Genomic DNA, 27,056 nt, shown 5'->3' with positions numbered 1-27,056 from the left:
ATTATCAAAACTTTTGGCCACGACTTTAGGTAAACCTCCTGGTCCTATAAAGATATATTTATACATGAAGGTAAACCTCCTGGTCCTATAATGATATATTTATACATGGAGGTAAACCTCCTCGTCCTATAATGATATATTTATACATGAAGGTAAACCTCCTGGTCCTATAATGATATATTTATACATGAAGGTAAACCTCCTGGTCCTATAATGATATATTTATACATGAAGGTAAACCTCCTGGTTCTTTCATGATATATTTATATATATTTATATATATATATTTATATATATTTATATATATATATATATATATATATTTATATATATATATATATATATATACAGTACCAGTCAAAAGTTTGGACACACCTGCTCATTCAAGGGTTTTTCTTTATTTTTACTATTTTCTCCATTGTAGAATAATAGTGAAGACATCAACACTATGAAATAACACATGGAATCATGTAGTTAACAAAAAAGTGTTAAAAGAATCAAAATACATTTTATATTTGAGATCCTTCAATGTAGCCACCCTTACCGTTGATGACAGCTTTGCACACTCTTGACATTCTCTCAACCAGCTTCATGAGGTCAGAGGAGGAGACATCATGAATCAGAGGAGACATCGTGAATCAGGCCTTCATGGTCAAATTGCTGCAAAGAAACCACTACTAAAGGACACCAATAAGAAGAAGAGACTTACTTGGGCCAAGAAACACAAGCAATGGACATTAGACCGGTGGAAATCTGTCCTTTGGTCTGATGAGTCCAAATTCGCGATTTTTAGTTCCAACTGCCGTGTCTTTGTGAGACGCAGAGTAGATTCCAAGTGAAGCTGGTTGAAAGAATGCCAAGTGTGCATACATGATTCCATATGTGTTATTTCATAGTTTTGATGTCTTCACTATTATTCTACAATGTAGAAAATAGTAAAAATCTAGAAAAAACCCTTGAATGAGTAGATGTGTCCTACCCTTTGACTGTAGGTAAAGGTGGTGTGGGTGTATTAGTTCTTTATGTACTGATGACTACTGGATCTTATTTCCAACCACTATACAGAGGCAGTGTGGTTTTATGTGTGTGATAATATTTCATGTGTTTCATTGGAGTATAAACCACTGTCTCTAGCTATCTGTCTCTTAGGGTTTCTGCACTGGTCACTATCTATTGTGATCACGTCTAGGTACAGGAGCCTCTGTATTTTACACGCACGCACGCACACACAGACACGCGCACGTGAGCACGCATGCACGCACTCTATCAGCCTGCTTTATCACCTTCTTCTTATAAACGCCTTAGGTGTGTGTGTATGCGGACTAAAATCGATAGCGAGTAGCCCGCTGCTAACTGTAAATCTTCGTTGGGTGACAGTGCACTCTATTCCCACCGGGTTCTCATCATCTCTGGAGGATTGAAGGGGACTGAGGGGTCTTTGGCTCTGTGGCCCCATCACAGACATCAATACAGTATGGAGCTGATTACTGCAGGACTGGCTCTCTGTGTGATAAAGGTTAACTACTGATTCTGGGTCTAAAGAAATCTGTCATGGGATGATCACAAGCAGGCACACACACACATGATGCGCACGTAAACACACACACACACACATGATGCGCACGTAAACACACACACACATCTTTTTAAAAGGGTTGATAGGTTTTTCTTAAGGTAAAATCAAGTGGAAATTACAAACTCCAGAAGCCTTTTTAAAGTTCTCCTGCAACAGGGTGATCAGATTAAGATCCTACATCTGTAGTTTCCTCCAACAGCTTAAATGAATCAAAAGATTCTAATCAGAAAGATGTCAGATGTTTGTCGCTCCTCACAAGACTGGGAGTTTACCAGCTCCACCACCATGTCTGCAATCATTCCTTTAAACCTCCACAGTCATTAACTTCAGAGAGCAATGAGAGTAAAGAGAGGGAGACAGAAGTTAATAACTTTGCATGTGGTAAGTTTGAACTTTCTTTCCAGTGCCCACCCAGGGATGAACTTTGGGTGGGTGTGTGTGTGACTGATACAGATTAGCAAAGCGCTGAACTTTAAAAAGCGATCCTACTCTTTTGGGGGCAGAAATGAGCTCAATAATAAATATAAATCATTAAACAAACTCGTGCATCTGTATCCCAAGCCCTCCCTCCCTCCCTCCCTCCCTCCCGCCTTCTTACTCTCTGTCTCTCCTTCCTTCCTTCCCTCCCTCCTTCTCTCCCTCTCTGTCTCTCTCTACTTCTCTCCCTCCCTCCCTCCCTCCCTCCGTCCCTCTCTCTTTCTCACTCTCTGTCTCTCTCTCTCCCCCCTCCCTCTCTCCATCCCTCTGCTCTCCCTCTAATGGTTGGCCTCCTCCTAAACAACATCAAAAACATGTCAATTAGCCTCTTTAATCTGCGATGGGAGAGTTAGACACCATGGTAACAGCTGAGGTGAGAGATGAAAGGGAGAAACTGGGGAATTGGAGCCAGAATGGTGCTTGTGTCAGGGAGGAGAGAGAAAGGGAAAGTTGGGAGTGGGATCCATAACACGTTTGATGTCATTAACACATTTGACGTTTGGAGCCGATGAAGGAATCAGTCCGGGACTGAAAATACTTCAGCCGATTAAGATAACACTAGATTGTTACACTGTTCATTGCCAATAATATAACATTTGAAATGTCTATATTCTTAACTTTTGTGAGTGTAATGATCACTGTTAATTTGCTAATTTCCCTTTTTGTTTATGGTCTATTCCACTTGCATTGGCAATGTAAACACATTCCCCATGCCAATAAAGGGGGGGGGGGGGGGGAGGGAGAGAGAGAGAGAGAGAGAGAGAGAGAGAGAGAGAGAGAGAGAGAGAGAGAGAGAGAGAGAGAGAGAGAGAGAGAGAGAGAGAGAGAGGGAGAGAGAACACAACACAACACAACTAATTCGGAAACAAATCCAATTTTGATAAACTCCCATATTGGGTGAAATATCACAGCAGCAAGATTTATGACCTGTTGCCACAAGAAAAGGGCAACCAGTGAAGAACAAACACCACTGTAAATACAACCCATATTTATGTTTATTTATTTTCCCTTTTGTAACTATTTGAACATTGTTACAACACTGTATATATACATAATATGACATTTGAAATGTCTTTATTCTTTTGGAACTTTTGTGAGTGTAATGTTTACTGATATCTTTTAATTTTTTGTTTCACATCTATTTCACTTGTTTCGGCAATGTTAACATATGTTACCGTGCCTATAAAGCCCTTAAATTGAATTGAGTGGAGAGTGAGAGAGAAGTGAACAAGTGTGTAGATTCAGTTGAATAACTAGTGTCATCTGAGAGAACCATCACCACCCGATTTATTTATTCATTCTGTTAACTATAAACTGTTCCACTCACTGTCAGTAGAGCATCCAGTGGAACCATCCCTGGAGCAGTATCTCATCTCTATTCTCTGTCGGCCCACTTCCAGCAGAGCAGGTTCAGGGACACGGGCCTTACAGGTGTACCGGAACCGCTGCTCGTAGTGACCGCCGTTGTCCGAGATGTTGACCGGCGTCCAGGGGGTCCAGGGGGTGGTCTTCTTCAGGTCAGGACACGGCAGGGTGTTACACGACTGGTACTCCTGGAGAGAGAGAGAGAGAGAGAGAGAGAGAGAGAAACAGAGAGAGAGAAACAGAGAAACAGAGAGAGAGAGAAACAGCGAGTGAGAAACAGCGAGAGAGAGAAACAGCGAGAGAGAGAAACAGTGAGAGAGAGAAACAGTGAGAGAGAGAAACAGTGAGAGAGAGAGAGAGAAACAGTGAGAGAGAAACAGTGAGAGAGAGAAACAGAGAGAGAGAAACCGTGAGAGAGAAAAACAGAGAGAGAGAAACAGAGAGAGAGAGAAACAGAGAGAGAGAGAAACAGTGAGAGAGAGAAACAGCGAGAGAGAGAAACAGTGAGAGAGAGAAACAGTAGAGAGAGAAACAGTGAGAGAGAGAAATAGAGAGAGAAACAGTGAGAGAGGAAACAGCGAGAGTGAAAAACAGAGAGGAAGAGAAACATTGAGAGAGAAAAGTAGAGAGAGAAACAGTGAGAGAGAGAAACAGCGAGAGAAGAAACAGCGATAGAGAAACATAGAGAGAGAACAGTGAGAGACAGTGAGAGAGAAACAACAGAGAGGAGAAAACGAGAGAGAGAAACAGTGAGAGAGAAACAGTGAGAGAGAGAAACAGAGAGAGAGAAACAGAGAGAGAGAGAAACAGAGAGAGAGAAACAGTGAGAGAGAAACAGAGAAGAGAAAACATTGAGAGAGAGAACAGCGAGAGAGAGAAACACGAGAGAGAAACATGAGAGAGAGAAACAGAGAGAGAGAGAAAAAGAGAGAGACAGTGAGAGAGAGAAACAGTGAGAGAGAAAACAGAGAGAGAGAGAGAAACAGTGAGAGAGAGAAACAGAGAGAGAGAGAAACAGTGAGAGAGAGAAACAGAGAGAGAGAGAAACAGTGAGAGAGAGAAACAGTGAGAGAGAGAAACAGCGAGAGAGAGAAACAGAGAGAGAGAGAAACAGAGAGAGAGAAACAGTGAGAGAGAAACAGCGAGAGAGAGAAACAGCGAGAGAGAGAAAGTGAGAGAGAAACAGTGAGAGAGAGAAACAGTGAGCCGAGAGAGAGAGAAACAGTGAGAGAGAGAAACAGTAGAGAGAGATGAAACATGAGAGAGAGAAACAGCTGCGAGAAGAACAGATGAGACGAGAGGAACAGTGAGAGAGAGAACAGTGAGAGGAAACAGCGAGAGAGAAGAAACCAGGTGAGAGAGAGAACAGATGAGAGAGAAAACAGTAGAGAGAGAAACGCGAGAGAGAGAGAAACAGCAGAGAGAGAGAACAGATGAGAGAGAAACAGTGAGCGAGAGCAACAGATGAGAGCAGAAACAGATGAGAGAGAGACAACCAGTGAGAGAGAGAACAGCGAGAGAGAACGTGAGAGAGAAACAGGAGAGAGAGAAAACAGGAGAGAGAAGGAGAGAGAAAACAGTGAGGAGAGAGAGAAACAGGAGAGAGAGAAACGCGAGAGAGAGAAACAGAGAGATGAGAAACAGAGAGAGAGAAACAGTGAGAGAGAAAGGAGAGAGGTGAAGAGAGAAACAGTGAGAGAGAGAGAACAGGAGAGAGAGAGAAACAGTGAGAGAGAGAAACAGTGAGAGAGAGAAACAGAGAGAGAGAAACAGTGAGAGAGAGAAACAGAGAGAGAGAGAAACAGTGAGAGAGAGAAACAGTGAGAGAGAGAAACAGTGAGAGAGAGAAACAGAGAGAGAGAGAAACAGTGAGAGAGAGAAACAGCGAGAGAGAGAAACAGTGAGAGAGAGAAACAGTGAGAGAGAGAAACAGTGAGAGAGAGAAACAGTGAGAGAGAGAAACAGAGAGAGAGAGAAACAGTGAGAGAGAAACAGTGAGAGAGAAACAGTGAGAGAGAAACAGAGAGAGAGAAGAGAACAGAGATAGAGAGAAACAGAGGAGAGAGAGAAACAGTGACGAGAGAGAAACAGTGAGAGAGAGAGAAACAGTGAGAGAGAGAAACAGTGAGAGAGAGAAACAGCGAGAGAGAAACAGTGAGAGAGAAACAGTGAGAGAGAGAAACAGCGAGAGAGAGAAACAGTGAGAGAGAGAGAAACAGTGAGAGAGAGAGAAACAGTGAGAGAGAAACAGTGAGAGAGAAACAGAGAGAGAGAAACAGTGAGAGAGAAACAGAGAGAGAGAAACAGTGAGAGAGAAACAGTGAGAGAGAAACAGTGAGAGAGAGAAACAGCGAGAGAGAGAAACAGTGAGAGAGAGAAACAGTGAGAGAGAGAAACAGAGAGAGAGAAACAGTGAGAGAGAAACAGTGAGAGAGAGAAACAGCGAGAGAAAAACAGAGAGAGCGAGAGAGAAAAACAGAGAGAGCGAGAGAGAGAGAGTTAAAAATAAACTTTATTGGGTCTGGGAACACACAACACAATAAACACTCAAACAAACAAAAACATGGTTAAACATAAATTAAAAACACAACATCAAATCTTCCTCCACAGTAACTAAACACAACAACTACTGAATACCCCATATACACATAAACTGATCAATATTATTAACCAGTTTGTAATAGGTCAACTCAACCCTCAGTCTCGCTGCCAACATCCCCTCCAATTACATCCACAGACCCCTGTCCCCGAATACTGTTCTTTCGTGTCTTCCAAATTTCTAATTTAGCTGCCCTGACACAAAGTTCAGTAAGAGAACTACACCCATTTGACTAAACCTGTACTTTAGCCTAAATATAAACAGTTGGGAAGAGAACACCTCCCCCAGAGCTGAGAACCAAGTAGTGATCAGGTCAATCATCCCGACCAACCTGGGACACTGTAAAAACAGATTTGCCAGAGTTTCAAACTCAGCACAGATTGGACACCCTTCCCCAACAGTAAGATCCAGGTTCCTGGTGTACCAGATACATGTTGGTGGCTATAGATCCATGTATTATCCTCCATTGGAGGTCAGCTGTCCTCTTATCAATAGGCAGTTTATATAAAGACCGCCAACAGCCTTTTGGGGAGGCAGCTGGACCAAACACACCTGCCCACCTTGTTGATTTGACCCCTTCCTGTCATGATCACTATCTTCAAACTCCCTGTCGTAAATAAGCCAAGGCGCAACGTGCATGGAATTCCACATCCCTTTAATGAAGTGAAACAAAAAAACAATAGAGAATGGAAACGGAACACGACGTTCTGGGCTGCTCGCAGGCAGCTACACAAAAACAAGATCCCACAATCACAGGTGGGAAAAGGGCTACCTTAGTATGATCCCCAATCAGAGACAACGATAGACAGCTGCCTCTGATTGGGGACCACACCCGACCAAACAGAGAAATAAGAAAACTAGATTGCCCACCCAAATCACACCCTGACCTGACCAAATAGAGAAAATAGAAAGGCTCTCTATGGTCAGGGCTTGACACTTCCAGGGAAGATGCATGGGACACTTAAACACATCTTATATACATGTCCTTCTTTCCCACCGCCATGAACTCCCCCAGCTCTGGCGTATGGAAGGAAAGCAGCATCCCAACATTCTCCTCGAATGCCCCCGCACTAACATTCAGCGCAGGGAACACATAATCCAGACCCTCCGTCAACCGATCAGAGTTGGACGTATCAATCACATACTGCCGATGAAGTACTGGCAAGGAATCTCAGACCTCAGCTACGACCTTCCTCAATAGACGAGATGATCGGATCCCCGCTCTTTCTCCCAGCTCCTCCAACGATCTGCTCCTGCTCCGCATCAGATGACCCAGCTTGGTACACCCCACACCTAACAGGCATGTACGTAGGCTGGCTGAACCCATAGCACGGGACTGGATGGCAGTGTTGTAAAAAAGAGTCTCTTCAAAAAGCCACATCCCTGGTGGCATGCCGGCCGTACAGGACTTGAAAAAAACTCTCCAAGCCTGCATAACAGACGCATAGAATGGAGTCAAGCCAGACAAATCACTCCCCCCTTCTCCTCATCAATGTATAGGCTGCATCGGCCCTGCTAGAACCGTCACAGTACAACAGTCTCTGGGCTGCTTGAAGCCGGAAAGCCAAGATCCTAGAAGAAACGTCCACTAGGCCTTGCCCATCCTCGTGCAGTGGCAGGTACAGGGCTGCAGCTTTAATCCAGTGCTGTCCAGACCAGAAGAAACGTCCACCAGGCCTTGCCCATCCTCGTGCAGTGGCAGGTACAGGGCTGCATCTTTAATCCAGTGCTGTCCAGACCAGAAGAAACTGACAAGGGTCCTCTGAAGCTCTTGTATCAGGCCCCCCCGGTGGCTGTAAAATCATTAGTCTGAGCCACAGGGTAGAGGCGGCTAGATTATTGGCTACCAGCACCCTTCCCCTATAAAACAGCTGGGGTCGCACCCATTTCCACCTAGGCAATCTGGCACACACCTTCTCCACTACACCCTCCCAGTTCTTTTTTTGAAAGACATTGGAGCCTAGAAAACCCCCCCAAAGTCTTCATCCCATTTTTTGGCCCACTGAAGCTCCCCTGGTAACCGTGGAGTGGACCCCGTCTGAAGCTGACCTGCCCACAGCGATTCACTCTTTTCCCAACTAACTCTAGTTGAGGAGGTCCCCTCATACATCTTTAGAGCGTTTGAGAGAAGCTTAACCTCTCTTGGGTAGGGGGCAGTATTTTGACGTCAAGATGAAAAGCGTGCCCAAAGTAAATTGCCTGTTACTCAGGCCCAGAAGCTAGGATATCCACATAATTGGTAGATTTGGATAGAAAACACTCTAAATTATGTCTGTGAGTATAACAGAACTGATATGGCAGGCCAAACCCAGAGGACAAACCCTCCCCCCCCAAAAAAATGTCATCCTACCTCTATTTTCAATGGCTATCACTTTAATTATAAGGCCAAGTCCTCCCAGATTGTAGTTCCTAGGGCTTCCACTAGATGTCATCAGTCTTTAAAAAGAGTTTCTTGCTGGTTTTTGGAAAAATTTACCAGAAATGTTTGTTTTTCTAGGTGGCTCCCATTTTGTCTGTAGTGTTTCCAAGCGCGTGGAAGAGAGCGCGTTCTTTGGTATTTTTGTCCGGTAAAGACAATAACGAATCTCCATCTTAAATTTGATCATTTATTTACATATAAAGGTACCTAAGGTTTGATTATAAACGTTGTTTGACTTGTTTGGAAAAGTTTATTAGTAACCTTTGGGATTCATTTTGTATGCATTTTGCTGGAGGGCAACTGGGTGGATTATTGACTGAAGCGCGCCAGCTAAACTGAGTTTGTATGGATATAAAAAAAGGACATTATCGAGCAAAAGGACCATTTGTGATGTAACTGGGACCTTTTGGAGTGCCAACAGAAGAAGATCATCAAAGGTAAGGCATTTTTTATATCGCTATTTCTGACTTTCTTGTCGCACCTGCCTGGTTGAAATATGTTTTTCATGTGTTTGTATGCGGGGCGCTGTCCTCAGATAATCGCATGGTTTGCTTTCGCCTTTAAAGCCTTTGTAAGGGCTGTCTTCAGGAATGGACCAAAATGCGTCGGAGTTAGTGTTCAACATGATTTAATTAAACGAACACTTTACAACTACACAAAACAAGAAAACTGACAGCCAACACAGTCCTGTCAGTTGCAACCGCTGTGACAAGAACAATTACCCACGAAACACAAAGGAAACATAGGCAACTTATGTGTGACTCCCAATCAGCTACAACCCTCTACAGCTGTGCCTGATTGGAAGTCACACGGCCAAAATCAACGAAACAATCAAAAACACACACTCTCTTCTGCCACGTCCTGACCCAACTACACCCTCTACTGGTCAGGACGTGACAGTACCCCCCCTCAAAGGTGCATACCCCGAAATGCACCTACACAAAACACAGAAAAAAAACCAAAACGACTACAAACCAAAAAAATCCCCTAAACAAAAAGGGAGGGAAGGGAGGGTGGCTGCCGTCAACGACGGCACTGTGCTACACCCTCCCTCCCCCAACCCACCTATCCTGGAGGTAGCTCAGGTGCGGGACGTAAACCTCGCTCCACCTTCGGCGTCGTCCACTTTGGTGGCGCCGATAGCTGCGCCGGGCAGACGGGCCACTCAGTCTGACCCTGGCAGACGGACCACTCGGGCTGGGCCGGAGGACAGGCGGGCCACTCGGGCTGGGCCGGAGGACAGGCGGGCCACTCGGGCTGGGCCGGAGGACAGGCGGGCCACTCGGGCTGGGCCGGAGGACAGGCGGGCCACTCGGGCAGATCCGACACGGCGGGCCACTCGGGCAGATCCGGCACGGCGGGCCACTCTGGCAGATCCGGCACGGCGGGCCACTCTGGCAGATCCGGCACGGCGGGCCACTCTGGCAGATCCGGCTCAGGATTCACCAGGCTGGGGAAACATGAAGGAGGCCTGGCTCTGGGCGCAGGCCCTGGACTCACCAGTCTAGGAAGACCCGCTGGAGGCCTGGTTTGAGGAGGTGGCACAGGAGAGACCAGGGTGGAGAGACCCACTGGAGGACTGGTCCGTGGAGGAGGCACGGGCTTGACCAGGATAGGGAGAACCACTGGAGGACTGGTCTGTGGAGGAGACACGGGCTTGACCAGGATAGGGAGACCCACTGGAGGACTGGTCCGTGGAGGAGGCACGGGCTTGACCAGGATGGGAAGACATGCAGGAGGCCTGGTTCTGGGCGTAGGCACAGCACGTGCAGGGCTGGGAAGACATGCAGGAGGCCTGTTTCTGGGCGCAGGCACAGTCTTTACCAGACAACCAGCACGCACCTCAAGACGAGTATGGAGAGCTGCCTCAGGTGAAATCATTCCCACGACACGCTCATTAGGGCGAATGCCGTACTTTATGCACCACACTAGCAGCTCTCTCATCTCTCTCTCCTTTAATTTACCCATTAACTCTGTCACAGTCTCTGCCTCGTACCCCTCGCTCACCTCCCATGTCAGCCCGACTGGCTCTGGTTCCGACCTCGGCTCCGCCGACTGTCCCGTGTGCCCCGCCCCAAAAAATTATTGGGGCTGCCTCTCGTGCTCGTTGCACTCTCTCTCCTCGTAATAGCGCCTCTCCGCTCTCGCCGCTTCAATCTCCCACTGCGGGAGGCGATAATCCCCAGCCTGAGTCCATGGTCCCTCTCCGTCCAGGATTTGTTCCCAAGTCCATTGTTTCATAACGCTGTACTCCTGCTGCTCCTTCCTCCTCCGCCGCTTGGTCCTGGTTTGGTGGGTAATTCTGTAAGGGCTGTCTTCAGGAATGGACCAAAATGCGGCGGAGTTAGTGTTCAACTTGATTTAATTAAACGAACACTTTACAACTACACAAAACAAGAAAACTGACAGCCAACGCAGTCCTGTCAGGTGCAACCACTGTGACAAGAACAATTACCCACGAAACACAAAGGAAACATAGGCAACTTATGTGTGACTCCCAATCAGCCACAACCCTCTACAGCTGTGCCTGATTGGAAGTCACACGGCCAAAATCAACGAAACAATCAAAAACACACACTCTCTTCTGCCACGTCCCGACCCAACTACACCCTCTACTGGTCAGGACGTGACAGCCTTTTTGAACTCTGACACCACGGCTGGATAAACAAGAAGTGAAGCTTTATTTTGATGTATTACACTTGAGATTTTATGAAAGTTAAATACAGTAAACTCATCCAAGAAAAACTCATCCCCAAACCAAAAGGCTTTAATTGTTTTGAACAAGTACTGGTGGTACTGGAACTGGAACATGGTCAAAATAAAGAAAGTAAGAAAACCCACATTCACATCAGACAGTTTACAAATATCTGAAACATCTCTTATTAGAAACAAGTTATCAACAATAGAGAGGTCAGGTACACAGTAAGACTGGTCCTTGTGGACCGACAGCCCAAGATATTCTTTCAACCTGTTTGAGAGACACAGCAATGCAACAGGTCGGCAGTTTTTTTAACCTTTTACAGCTAGGGGTTCCGCTAGCGGAACATTTCGTCAACATCCGGTGAAATTATTAGAAATATTTAACTTTCATACATTCACAAGTGCAATACACCAAATGAAAGCTTATCTTCTTGTTAATCTAGCCACCGTGTCAGATTTCAAAAAGCCTTTACAGCGAAAGTAAACCATGCTATTATCTGAGGACAGCACCCCATCAAACAAACACATGACAATCATAATTCAACCCGCCAGGCGTGACACAAAACTCAGAAATAACGATATAATTCATGCCTTACCTTTGAAGATCTTCTTCTGTTGGCACTCCAATATGTCCCATAAACATCACAAATGGTCCTTTTGTTCGATAAATTCCATCGTTATATCTCCAAAATGTCCATTTATTTGGTGCGTTTGAATCAGAAAAACACCGGTTCCAACTCGCGCAACATGACTACAAAATATCTAATAAGTTACGTGTAATCTTGATCCAAACAACTTTCCTAATACAACTTTAGGTATTTTTTTACGTAAATAATCGATAAAATTTAAGACGGGATAAACTGTGTTCAATACCAGATGAAAACAAAGTTTAGCAAGCTTTCAGGTCACACGCCCCAACCACAACAGTACACTAGACTCGACCCTCGTTCTGAACAGCCATACTTCTTCATTACTCAAAAGAAAAAGATCAACTAATTTCTAAAGACTGTTGACATCCAGTGGAAGCGATAGGAACTGCAAGCAAGTGCCTTAGAAATCTAGATCCACATAGAAACCCATTGAAAACACTGTCATCTCCCAAAAAAATCCTGGATGGCTTGTACACGGGGTTTCACCTGCCAAATAAGTTCTGTTATACTCACAGACATTAACAGTTTTAGAAACTTTAGAGTGTTTTCTATCCAAATCTACCAATCATATGCATATCCTAGCTTCTGGGCCTGAGTAGCAGGCAGTTTACTTTGCGCACGCTTTTCATCCAAAATCCCAAATGCTGCCCCCTGTCCCAAAAAAGTTAAAAGAGCCAAATCCCCCTTTTTTGGCAACAACGAAAGCACAGCACGTTGACAGGATACAGGAAGAGAACCCTCATGAAAAGGTTCACACACCACTTCATAAAAATACCCCCCCAATAGACCCCCAAAAGTGCCTATAGAAATCAGATGGTAAACCATCGATGCCAGGGGCTCAGCCTGATGAGAGCTGCATAACTGCAGTTGACAGCTCCTGCAGTGTAATGTCAGAGTCCAAAGCAACTCTCTGCTCAGGGCCCAATTGAGGATGTCAATGTAACAACTATTCAGCACACAGAGGATCACAATCCTCCGCCTTATAGAGGGCAGAGTAGAAATCCACGGCATGTTGGCGCATCTCACCGTCATCCGTGGCCACCTTCCCATCAGGGACACGAAGGCAGACCATCTGTTAGCGTTGCAGTGTTGACTGCCCTAGCGGCTAAAAAAAAGTGCTAGGAGCATCCATATCCTTGAGGGTAGCAAAACGAGACCTCAGTTCATGTCTCTTGTCCTGTAAGTTCATGACTAGTCTCTTTAACTTCAATACTAGACAGAGCAGTATACTGTTGACAAAACAGACGTATTTGGGCCTTCCCAACCTCCCACCATTGTCTCGACTCAAAATTCAATTTAATAATCTTCCATTTTTCCCAAAACAACAAACTTTTCACAAACTATGTGTCATGTAATAACTTAACATTAAAATACCAAGAAGGTGATGACCTTCGTGGACAGGACATGTGAATATCAACAGTAACATTATGGTGATCAGAGAAACCCACAGGAGTAATATCACACCATCCAACCCTACTACAGTAGTGCTCAGATACATACAACCGGTCTAACCTTCCAACCCTACTACAGTAGAGATCAGATACATACAACCTGTCTAACCTTCCAACCCTACTACAGTAGTGATCAGATACATACAACCTGTCTAACCTTCCAACCCTACAGTAGTGATCAGATACATACAACCTGTCTAACCTTCCAACCCTACTACAGTAGTGATCAGATACATACAACCTGTCTAACCTTCCAACCCTACTACAGTAGTGATCAGATACATACAACCTGTCTAACCTTCCAACCCTACTACAGTAGTGATCAGATACATACCACCTGTCTAACCTTCCAACCCTACTACAGTAGTGATCAGATACATACAACCTGTCTAACCTTCCAACCCTACTACAGTAGTGATCAGATACATACAACCTGTCTAACCTTCCAACCCTACTACAGTAGTGATCAGATACATACAACCTGTCTAACCTTCCAACCCTACTACAGTAGTGATCAGATACCTACAACCTGTCTAACCTTCCAACCCTACTACAGTAGTGATCAGATACATACAACCTGTCTAACCTTCCAACCCTACTACAGTAGTGATCAGATACATACAACCTGTCTAACCTTCCAACCCTACTACAGTAGTGATCAGATACATACAACCTGTCTAACCTTCCAACCCTACTACAGTAGTGATCAGATACATACAACCTGTCTAACCTTCCAACCCTACTACAGTAGTGATCAGATACATACAACCTGTCTAACCTTCCAACCCTACTACAGTAGTGATCAGATACATACAACCTGTCTAACCTTCCAACCCTACTACAGTAGTGATCAGATACATACAACCTGTCTAACCTTCCAACCCTACTACAGTAGTGATCAGATACATACAACCTGTCTAACCTTCCAACCCTACTACAGTAGTGATCAGATACATACAACCTGACACCCCCTTCATTAACTACTACAGTAGTGATCAGATACATACAACCTGACACCACCTTCATTAACTACTACAGTAGAGATCAGATACATACAACCTGACACCCCCTTCATGAACTACTACAGTAGTGATCAGATACATACAACCTGACACCCCCTTCATTAACTTTTAGCCATGTGTGCTGCCTAACTTTTGCATTTCTTACTCTCCACACATCAGAAAGCTCAAACTCAGCTAATAGACCAGACAGACAAGTAGCTGACCGCAAGTGAGGTTCTTCAGCAGTGTGATCAACAGTAAAATCCACTGTACAGTTCCAGTCCCCCCTAAAACCATGCACCCCTCTTGGTCACCCTGTCTTCAGGTTTCCTTTATTTGATCAAATACAGCAATACGCTCTGTACCCTCATTAGGAGCATAAACATGAAACCATTTTAAAAAAAACATAACATCTGCCTTGACCAATAAAATCTGACCCTTGACAATCTCTGTTGTAGATACCACAGTCACCCCTAAGCCTGAGGAAAACAAAATGGCCACCCCAGCACTGAAATTAGTACCATGACTGAGTATATGCTGCCCCTCCCACCACATACCCCAGTCAACCTCATTAGCCTCATCACTATGTACCTCGTGAAGAAAAACTACATCAAGCCTTTTCTGTTTTATTACCAAGCCCTCTTATTACTGTCCCTTCCCCCATTAATATTGAGAGAACCTAGCATTAGTACCTCCATATAGAAAAGAGAAAGGAAAAACAGAAGAAAGCACAAATAAACCAGACAAAGACAAAAAAACACCCTATAAGGAATGATAATCATCATTGTTTACATTTTCTACATGTTTCCCACTACCTTTTGTTGCCGTGACAGCAGTAACACATTTCTTCAAGCAGGAAACGCTTCTTCACTCTCAACTGATCTAACCCAAGTGTCTTCTGTAACATCACAGCTGACCTCACAAACTTATCAACATCAAGAAAATCTGCCAATTTAATTGTAAATTGAGTCGTCGCCAGCTGCTATCATATCAACAGGGATATCAGAAATGTCCATATCCTTCTCCTGATCCTCCTCAACTGAGGCCACAGACCCCTGACTTCCCTCAGCCACATCCCTCTCAACACTCCCCACTTGCACCCCATCACTCGTACTGGGCATCTCCTCCACTACCTGGGAGACTAGCCCCACCTGAAACCCCTCCTGTACCCCGTCACTCGTTCTGGGCATCTCCTCCACTACCTGGGAGACTAGCCCCACCTGAAACCCCTCCTGTACCCCATCACTCGTACTGGGCATCTACTCACCAGTCTGGGGAAATGGCTCCCCAGATCCATCCTTATCTCCAACAATATTTTTCTGCTGCACATCAGACGCTATGTTCCCCTCTGGTACATGCTGCAACTCAGTACCCTCAACACAAACAACTTGTTCCTCAGCAACAGGTGCTTGTGACTGCTCTACCACTGTCGGCCCACCTCTCCCTACATTAGTGTTCCCAGGCGTTACGAGGACCACCTGCGCCCCGCCCTCCGCCCCGCCCTCCGCCTTCTCCCTTTTCGGGCAAGCATGTCGCTTACGGCCAACATCACGACACTCAAAACACTGTTGACTACCCGTACTAGCATAAGCCATATACAGTGTATTGTCATACTTGACTTTAAACGATAACTCTGCTCCGGTGAGCCCAAAAACATAAACACCTGTTGCCGAAACGACATAACCTGTTTCAGAGCAGGGTGTTTGCAACCCAGCGGGACAAGTTTAAATAAACTTCCCAAACCTCAATAACTCCCGCTCCAATAGTTCATTGGGAATAAAAGGTGGTACATTCTGAAATCGTAACCCTTGTTGACGAAGAAAAAGAAGTACATCATGCTCAACCATCTGATCAACAAGACACTCTTCTTCTCTAAGAAAAACCACCACCACTTTATTCATCCGCGACGCATAAGCAACATTTTCATAGCCTCTCCTACCGTGACCAGAAACTCCTCCACAGTGAAAGTAGCTTCAGTAACACACCTGAAGCCGTGCCAGGGACGGCGTCTGCATGTGGGTCGCCATCCTCGCCAAAACCAGGTTCAATACCAACAAGAAATACAATATACCCAATTCTACCATGCATAGAAAAAGGAAAATCACCAAGAAAAGGAAACAAAAAGAAAAGACAGGCGATCTAATGTCAGACACCACTCGCTCATACAATTCCCAGCATGCACCAACACTCCCAGCATGCAGAGAGAAAGAGAGAGAGAGACACAGAGTGTGAGAGAGAGGGGGAAAGAGAGAGACACACAGTGTGTGAGAGAGAGAGTGTGTGAGAGAGAGTGTGAGAGAGAGAAAGAGAGAGAGTGTGAGAGAGAGAAAGAGAGAGAGTGTGAGAGAGAGAGAGAGAGAGAGAGAGAGAGAGAGAGAGAGAGAGAGAGAGAGAGAGAGAGAGAGAGAGAGAGAAAAAATGGAATTAGAATGACTAGAATGTATATTCTCATTCAGATTGATTGGTATTATTATTATTATTGATATTACCATGGATAGCAGAGAGGAAACAGCAAAACTAATAGATTTAGAACAAAAATAATACATATTCCTATTAACATTCTGTGCTGGCTTTGAGAAATTTATATGACAAGTGGCCATCTTGTTATCAATACCCTGTGGCGTTTGTGCCAAGCTGAATTTCTGCTGCCGGGTGACTGGTAACACATATGAACTATGAAACAGTCCCATTAGACCCACGTGCTTAACATGGCAAGTGACAAACAGGATATGCAGAAATGGTCATTAGATGTGATTTGTAACAGAGGTGTGGCAGGAGGGAGGGAGGGAGAGAGGAGGAAGGGAAGGGAAGGGGGAGGGAGAAGAGGAGGATGAGAGAAGAGAAGGAAGGGAAGGATGGAGGGAGGGAGAAGAGGAGGAAGGGAAGGGAAGGGGGAGGGAGAAGAGGAGGATGAGAGAAGAGAAGGAAGGGAAGGATGGAGGGAGGGAGAAGAGGAGGATGAGAGAAGAAGAGGAAGGGTAGTGGGTAAGGGAAGATGGATGGAGGAAGAGAAGGAGGTGGGCACGAGGGGGTGGTGGGTTGGGGGAAGAGGGAGGATGGACATCTGAAGGTGTGAGGGTTTGATAATGAGAGAAAACATGAAACACAACTCTGAGTGAAGTTTCGACTTGACAAGAATCCATCTAGAGAGAGTCCTGTATCTAGAGATAGAGAGAGTCCTGTAATTAGAGATAGAGAGAGTTCTGTATCTAGAGATAGAGAGAGGCCGGTATCTAGAATTAGAGAGAGGCCGGTATCTAGAGATAGAGAGAGTCCTGTATCTAGAGATAGAGTCCTGTATCTAGAGATAGAGAGAGTCATGTATCTAGAGATAGAGATAGAGATAGAGTCCTGCATCTAGAGGTAGAGAGAGTCCAGTATCTAGAGATAAAGAGAGTCCTGTATCTAGAGATAAAGAGAGTCATGTATCTATAGATAGAGTCCTGTATCTAGAGACAGAGATAGAGTCCTGTATCTAGGGATAGAGAGAGTCCTGTATCTAGGGATAGAGAGAGTCCTGTATCTAGATATAGAAAGAGTCCTGTATCTAGAGATATGGAGAGTCCTCTATCTAGAGATAGAGAGAGTCCTGTATCTGGAGATAGATATATAGTCCTGTATCTAGAGACTGAGAGAGTCCTGTATATAGAGATAGAGACCTGTATCTAGAGATAGAGTCCTGTAACTAGAGATAGAGTCCTGTAACTAGAGATAGTCCTGTATCTAGAGATAGAGATAGAGTCCTGTATCTAGAAACAGAGATAGAGTCCAGGATCTAGAGATAGAGAGAGTAATGTATCAACAGACAGAGAGAGTCCTGTATCTAGAGATTGAGATAGAGATAGAGTCCTGTATCTAGATATAGAGACAGGGTCCTGTATCTAGAGATATAGTCCTGTATCTAGAGTCCTGTATCTAGAGTCCTGTATCTAGAGATAGAGTCCTGTATCTAAAGATAGAGAGTCCTGTATCTAGAGAGAGAGTCCTGTATCAAGAGAGAGAGAGAGTCCTGTATCTAGACATAGGTAGAGTCCTTTATCTAGAGAAAGAGTGAGTCCTGTATCTAGAGAGAGAGAGAAAGATAGTCCTGTATCTAGAGATAAAGAGAGTCCTGTATCTAGAGATAGAGTCCTGTATCTAGAGAAAGAGTCCTGTATCTAGATATAGAGAGAGTCCTGTATACAGAGATAGAGACAGAGATAGAGTCCTGTATCTAGAGATAGAGTCCTGTATCTAGAGATAGAGAAAGAGTCCTGTATCTAGAGTTACGATAGTCCTGTATCTAGAGATAGTCCTGTATCTCGAGATAGAGATAGTCCTGTATCTAGAGATAGATAGAGTCTTGTATCTAGAGATAGAGCGAGTCCTGTATCTAGAGATAGAGATATAGTCCTGTATCTAGAGATAGAGATATAGTCCTGTATCTAGAGACAGAGAGAGTAATGTATCTAGAGATAGAGTCCTGTATCTAGAGATAGAGACAGGGTCCTGTATCTAGAGGTAGAGTCCTGTATCTAGAGTCCTGTATCTAGAGAAAGAGTTCTGTATCTAGACATAGGTAGAGTCCTGTATCTAGAGATAGATCGAGTCCTATATCTAGAGATAGAGTCCTGTATCTAGAGATAGGGAGAGTCCTGTATCTAGAGATAAAGAGAGTCCTGTATCTAGATATATAGGTAGAGTCCTGTATCTAGAGATATAGGTAGAGTCCTGTATCTTGAGATAGAGAGATTCCTGTATCTAGAGATACAGAGAGTCCTGTATCTAGAGATAGAGATAGAGTCTTGTATCTAGAGATAGAGATAGAGTCCTGTATCTAGGGATAGGGAGAGTCCTGTATCTAGAGATAAAGAGAGTCCTGTATCTAGAGATAGATTGTCCTGTATCTTGAGATAGAGAGAGTCCTGTATCTAGAGATATAGGTAGAGTCCTGTATCTAGAGATAGAGAGTCCTTTATCTTGAGATAGAGAGAGTCCTGTATCTTGAGATAGAGAGAGTCCTGTATCTAGAGATAGAATCCTATAACTAGAGATAGAGTCCTGTATCTAGAGATAGGGAGTCCTTCATGCCTGCCTTGTTCTCTGGCTTTTTGTTTCCATAGTTAACACCTCCACACATCAAGGACTCATTTTTTGCATGCTTTCGCCTCCGTTGCCCGCCTCTTCATTCATTTCTCCGTTCCTTTACTATCTCCATCTTTCTCTGAGGCTTAGCCATAAATACATGTTTTCCAGGGTGAAGTTGATGATATACCATACAGCCTGTGTATGTCTAACGATCCAAGTGGCCTGGCAGTCCAGCACCTACATACAATGACAAGCCAGATAATTAAAAGTGAGAGGAGAGCAGGGATGGGAGGGTGAAAGGTGATCCAATCAAATCAAATTGTATTTGTCATGTGCGCCGAATACGACAGGTGTAGACCTTACCGTGAAATGCTTACTTACAAGCCCTTAACCAACAATGCAGTTCACGAAATAGAGTTAAGAAAATATTTACTAAATAAACTAACTAAAACATTTTATAAAGAGTAACACAATAAAATAACAATAACGAGACTACTGTATATACAGGGGGTACCGGTACCGAGTCAATGTGTGGTGCTACAGGTGTCACGTCCTGACCATAGAAAGCTGTTATTTTCTATGGTAGAGTAGGTCAGGGCGTGACAGTTTTTTTCTCCTAGTTTAGATTTTCTATGTTATGTTCTAGTTTTGTATTTCTATGTTGGGTTTTGTTTGGGATGATCTCCAATTAGAGGCAGCTGGTCATCGTTGGCTGAAATTGGAGATCATACTTAAGTAGGTGTTTTTCCCACCTAGGTTTGTGGGAGATTGATTTTGAGTAAGTGTATGTTAACTCTTCGTCACGGTTTGTTGTTTTTGTTTATTCAGTTTATTTTGTATGTATTGCATAGTTTCACAGTTCAATAAAATATGTGGAGCGATAATCACGCTGCACTTTGGTCCGCTTCATCCTACGACAACCGTGACAACAGGTTAGTCGAGGTAATTTGTACATGTAGGTAGGGGTAAAGTGTATATGCATAGATAATCAACAGCGAGTAGCAGCAGTGTACAAACATAGGGTGTCAATGTAAATAGTCCGGTGGCCATTTCATTAATTGTTCAGCTTTCTTATGGCTTGGGGGTGGAAGCTGTTATTGAGCCTTTTGGTCCTAGATTTGGTGCTCCGGTTCCGCTTGCCGTGCGGTAGCAGAGAGAGGAAATTACACCATTGTCTTCATCTCAGTGTCGTTTAGAAGGGGGAAGGTGATATGATGGCTATTCTCCCAGTCTGTTACTTATTCATGCTGAGTAAAGCCTTGGAGTTGAGTGACTGACAGACCTTGACCAAATAAGATACAAGTCTATTTTGTTCACCCATCAGGTTGTCACAGTGAATCTGAGGTTGGACAGGAGGGTCTGGAACATTCTCCATCTCATTCTCATACAATTTGCATCAAAAAACCTTTTAAAAGCAAAGTTTTATAACAGGTTTTGAATAATGTATTAGAAATGGACTGAGACTCACAGGGGGAAAAAATCCATGAATTCACTGGAATTGAACAAATCCATAACCGCACACAGAAATGCAGCCGGAGAAAGAACTCCCCATCCAAATTAGTTTCACTGTGCTTGTGTGAACAGGCATTCATTATGTAAAAGGTGACTCGCTGTTAAATAGGTGAGAAATGTCCCAAATAAACTTTGAAACATTCGAACAGGATAATTACATTTTATCAGATTCTTTTTGGTGGAGCCTGGGAGCACTAATAAAACACCTTTCTCTCTAACTCTATACACCCAAACTCTACACCCTCAATCTCTACACCCCCAATCTCTACACCCCCATCTACACACCCATCTTCTACACCCCCAACCTCTACACCCCCAATCTCTACACCCTCAATCTCTACACCCCCATCTACACACCCATCTTCTACACCCCCATCTTCTACACCCCCAACCTCTACACCCCCAACCTCTACAGCCTCAATCTCTACACCCCCATCTACACACCCATCATCTACACCCCCAATCTCAACACCCCCAACTTTTACACCACATCTACACCCCTAACCATTACACCCCCAACTTTCACACCCCCATCTAAACCCCATCTACACCCCCAACCTCTACACCCCCATCTACACCCCTAACCTCTACACCCCCAAACTCTACACCCCCAACTTTTACACCCCCATATACACCCCATCTACACTACCAACCTCTACACCCCATCTACACCCCCAACCACTACACCCCCAAGCTCTACACCCCCATCATCTACACCCCCATCATCTACACCCTCAACCTCTACACCCCCAACCTCTACACCCCCATCCTCTACACCCCATCCTCTGCACCCCCAACTTTACACCCCCATCATCTACACCCCAACCTCTACACCCCCATCCTCTACACCAACCTCTACACCCGCAACCTCTACATCCCCATCTACACCTCCATCTACAACCCCAACCTCTACACCCCCAACCTCTACATCCCCATCTACACCTCCATCTACAACCCCAACCTCTACACACCCAACCTCTACACCCCCATCCTCTACACCCCCATCTACACCCCCAACCTCTACACCCCCAACCTCTACACCTCCATCTACACCCCCAAACTCTACACTACCAACCTCTACACCCCCAACCTCTACACTACCAACCTCTACACCCCCAACCTCTACACTACCAACCTCCACACCCCCATCCTCTACACCCCAATCTATAACCCCATCCTCTACACCCCCATCCTCTACACCCCATCCTCTACACCCAAACCTCTACGCCCATATCCTCTACACCCCCATCTACACCCCCATCCTCTGCACCCCCATCCTCTACACCCCATCCTCTACACCCCCATCTATACCCCCAACCTCTACACTACCAACCTCTACACCCCAATCTCTACACCCCCAACCTCTACACCTCCATCTACACCCCCAACCTCTACACTACCAACCTCTACACCCCCAACCTCTACACCCCAATCTCTACACCCCCAACCTATACACCTCCATCTACACCCCCAACCTCTACACTACCAACCTCTACACCCCAACCTCTACACCCCCAACCTCTACACCCCCAACCTCTACACCCTCAATCTCTACACCCCCAATCTCTACACCCCCATCTACACCCCAACCTCTACACCCCCATCCTCTACACCAACCTCTACACCCCCAACCTCCACACCCCCATCTACACCCCCAACCTCTACACTACCAACCTCTACACCCCCAACCTCTACAACTCCATCTACACCCCCAACCTCTACACTACCAACCTCTACACCCCCAATCTCTACACCCCCAACCTCTACACTACCATTCTCTACACCCCCAACCTCTACACCCCCATCCTCTACACCAACCTCTACACCCCCAACCTCTACACCCTCAATCTCTACACCCCCATCTACACCCCCAACCACTACACCCCCAACCTCTACACCCCATCTGCACCCCTAACCTCTACACCCCCAACCTCAACACCCCCAACTTTTACACCCCCATATACACCCCATCACCCCTACCAACCTCTACACCCCATCTACACCCCCAACCACTACACCCCCAAGCTCTACACCCCCATCATCTACACCCCCATCATCTACACCCCCAACCACTACACCCCCAAGCTCTACACCCCCATCATCTACACCCCATCATCTACACCCCCATCATCTACACCCTCAACCTCTACACCCCAACCTCTACACCCCCCATCCTCTACACCCCATCCTCTACACCCCCAACCTCTACACCCCCATCATCTACACCCCATCATCTACACCCCAACCTCTACACCCCCATCCTCTACACCAACCTCTACACCCCCCAACCTCTACACCCCCATCTACACCTCCATCTACAACCCCAACCTCTACACTACCATTCTCTACACACCCAACCTCTACACCCCATCCTCTACACCCCCAACCTCTACACCCCCCATCTACACCCCCAACCTCTACACCTCCATCTACACCCCCAACCTCTACACTACCAACCTCTACACCCCCAATCTCTACACCCCCAACCTCTACACTACCATTCTCTACACCCCCAACCTCTACACCCCCATCCTCTACACCAACCTCTACACCCCCAACCTCTACACCCCCAACCTCTACACCTCCAACCTCTACACCTCCATCATCTACACCCCAACCTCTACACCCTCAACCTCTACACCCCATCCTCTACACCCCCAACCTCTACACCCTCAACCTCTACACCCCCAACCTCTACACCTCCAACCTCTACACCTCCATCATCTACACCCCAACCTCTACACCCCATCCTCTACACCCCCAACTTTACACCCCCATCATCTACACCCCAACCTCTACACCCCCATCCTCTACACCAACCTCTACACCCGCAACCTCTACACCCCCATCTACACCTCCATCTACACCCCCAACCTCTACACTACCAACCTCTACACCCCCAACCTCTACACCTCCATCTACACCCCCAACCTCTACACTACCAACCTCTACACCCCCAACCTCTACACCTCCATCTACACCCCCAACCTCTACACTACCAACCTCTACACTCCCAACCTCCACACCCCCATCCTCTACACCCCCATCATTTACACCCCATCATCTACACCCCAACCTCTACACCCCCATCCACTACACCTCCATCTACACCCCCGACCTCTACACTACCAACCTCTACACCCCAACCTCTACACTACCATTCTCTACACCCTCAACCTCTACACCCCCAACCTCTACACCTCCAACCTCTACACCCTCAATCTCCACACCCCCATCATCTACACCCCCAACTTTTACACCACATCTACACCCCCAACCATTACACCCCCAACTTTTACACCCCCATCTACACCCCATCTACACTACCAACCTCTACACCCCCAACCTCTACACCCCCATCTACACCCCCAACCACTACACCCCCAACCTCTACACCCCCATCCTCTACACCCCCATCTACACCCCCATCTACACCCCCAACCTCTACACTACCAACCTCTACACCCCCAACCTCTACACCTCCATCTACACCCCCAACCTATACACTAACATCCTCTACACCCCCATCCTCTACACCCCCAATCTCTACACCCCCATCCTATACACCCCCATCTACACCCCCATCCTATACACCCCCAACCTCTACACCAACCTCTACACCCCCAACCTCTACACCCCCAACCACTACACACCCAACCTCTACACCCCCATCCTCTACACCCCCATCATCTACACCCCAACCTCTACACCCCCATCCTCTACACCAACCTCTACACCCCCAACCTCTACACCCCCATCTACACCCCCAACCACTACACCCCCAACCTCTACACCCCCATCCTCTACACCCCCATCTACACCCCCAACCTCTACACCCCCATCCTCTACACCCCATCCTCTACACCCCCATCTACACCCCCATCTACACCCCAACCTCTACACTACCAACCTCTACACCAACCTCTACACCTCCATCATCTACACCCCCAACCTCTACACTACCATTCTCTACACCCCCAACCTCTACACCCCCATCCTCTACACCCCCATCCTCTACACCCCCATCCTCTACACCCCCATCATCTACACCCCATCATCTACACCCCAACCTCTACACCCCCATCCTCTACACCCCCAACCTCTACACCCCCATCTACACCCCATCCTCTACACCCCCATCTACACCCCCAACATACATCACTCAGCTCAATAAAGTCTTTATTCTGGATTTATTTTAAAGGAAAGTAAGAACGTAGCAGGAATCATCAGAACGTGTCGAGCGCCATGTGGAATCCTAAACTGGATTGAAATTAGTGACTCATTCCCTCTGTATTCAAATCCACTATGGTCAGAAAGAGAGCTGAGAATAGGAGGGGGGAAACGGGTTGTGCTGAGGTACTTTATGGCACCTCTAACAGGCAGCTTCTCAGAGATTGGTAATAGAATAAGGTGCGCCCCCCAGCCAGCTCCAGCTGACAACATAAGGATGTTTCATATGAGCTTTACTACATGCTGTTTGGGCTTTCTGTCCAGCACACGTGTTGTGTATGTGTTTCTCCCAGGAACAGACACGTGTACAGGTGTGTGAATGTGTGTGTTTACTTCTATAAGTGCACATGTTTGTGTCTGGATGCGTTTTTTGTTTGTTTCTCCTGTGTGTCTGTCTGTGTGTGTGTGTGTGTGTGTGTGTGTCTGTCTGTCTGTCTGTCTGTCTGTCTGTCTGTCTGTCTGTCTGTCTGTCTGTCTGTCTGTCTGTCTGTCTGTCTGTCTGTGTCAGTGTGTGAAATGCCTACACTTGAGTGATGGACTCCGGTGTCTCATGTCTCTCATTTGTTCTCCATCCCAGACTTTGCTGCTTATTTTTCTAGGTATTACAAGCAGAGGGTCATGAGAGAAGTGACCTAAACCCTTGTCCCTAAAGGCGTCCGCATGCTTCCCAGCAGAAATGGTTCGATAGAGTTTCTGCATATATTATGATTGAAGTTTTGTGAGGTTTTGTTCGTTTTGGACTCCGGTGAGTTTTCCTCGGCTGTTCGGACACACAACATTTTTTCTGGAGCCGAAGTCTACGCCCCTTAGTCAGTGATTGGTCAACAGAAGGGATACTTCAAATAAAGTTTTTGTTGTCATTCAACGAGAGATAACTCGTTTTCATTGAGGAATACTGCATCAAACATCTTAATTAGATGTAAAATTGAGCAACTAAGATCCTTTTGGTAAAAACGTCAAAATTAATGACAGATTTCTTGAGTTATCTTTTGAGGAAGTGTATACTGGCTACGGCGTTTCAAAGTGGAAAAACAGTACAATTGCTGCTTTCTTCTCATTTTTCAAACAAAGGTCTTTCAAGGGAGTATGCGAGCACACTCGTTCGGTTCGCCTAGCCGAGTTTGGCTAGGTGCCAGCCAAACTGAAGCATGCTGACGCCTTAAGCCTCTCTTCTGTTTTATAATTGTGTTTGTCTGGAGGGTGTGTCTGTCTGGAGGGTGTGTCTGTCTGGAGGGTGTGTCTGTCTGGAGGATGTGTCTCTCTGGAGGGTGTGTCTGTCTGGAGGGTCTGTCTGGAGGGTGTGTCAGTCTGGAGGGTGTGTGTGTGTGTGTGTGTGTTAATATGTGTGTGTGTGTGTGTGTGTGGGGGCGGTGAGTAATAGGGATCTTTGTCTCTGGAACCTTCTAAAGTCACTACAATCTGTCTAGTGTTTATATCACTAGGAGAGCCAGGCCGCACCAAGATATGTGTGAGTGCGTGTGTGTGTCTGACAGTGTGTGTATACCTCTGGCCCTGCGGTGCCTGACATTACCTGTTCTGTTAGCCAGCCCTACTACAACCAGCCCTACTACAACCAGCCCTGCTACAGCCAGCCCTGCTACAACCAGCCCTGCTACAGCCAGCCCTACTACAACCAGCCCTGATACAACCAGCCCTGCTACAGCCAGCCCTGCTACAACCAGCCCTGCTACAGCCAGCCCTACTACAACCAGCCCTACTACAACCAACCCTGCTACAACCAGCCCTACTACAACCAGCCCTGCTACAACCAGCCCTGATACAACCAGCCCTGCTACAACCAGCCCTAATACAACCAGCCCTGCTACAACCAGCCCTACTACAACCAGCCCTACTACAACCAGCCCTACTACAACCAGCCCTGCTACAGCCAGCCCTACTACAACCAGCCCTGCTACAGCCAGCCCTACTACAACCAGCCCTGATACAACCAGCCCTACTACAACCAGCCCTACTACAACCAGCCCTGATACAACCAGCCCTGCTACAAC

The 27,056-nt window shown here is 46.0% G+C and overlaps 1 protein-coding gene across 4 annotated transcripts in view; it reads right to left on the bottom strand.

Annotated features, from left to right (window-relative positions):
* LOC115195373 (semaphorin-5A-like) overlaps positions 1–27,056 on the bottom strand; it is a 268,434-nt gene that overhangs the window by 32,446 nt on the left and 208,932 nt on the right. For all 4 annotated transcript variants that reach the window (XR_003878683.1, XR_003878682.1, XM_029755169.1 and 1 more), the window contains exon 16: positions 3,381–3,606. Coding sequence is in view for 2 of the 4 variants with exons in the window: in XM_029755169.1 (XP_029611029.1) it covers positions 3,381–3,606 (226 nt within the window). In the remaining 2 variants the exon portion in view is untranslated. The remainder of the gene's footprint in view (positions 1–3,380; positions 3,607–27,056) is intronic.

The sequence above is a fragment of the Salmo trutta genome, chromosome 6, assembly GCF_901001165.1.
Source record: "Salmo trutta chromosome 6, fSalTru1.1, whole genome shotgun sequence".
In the NCBI taxonomy this organism is placed as follows: Eukaryota; Metazoa; Chordata; class Actinopteri; order Salmoniformes; family Salmonidae; genus Salmo; species Salmo trutta.
Note: the sequence above shows the minus strand (reverse complement) of the source record. Positions and strands in the feature narration are given on the sequence as shown.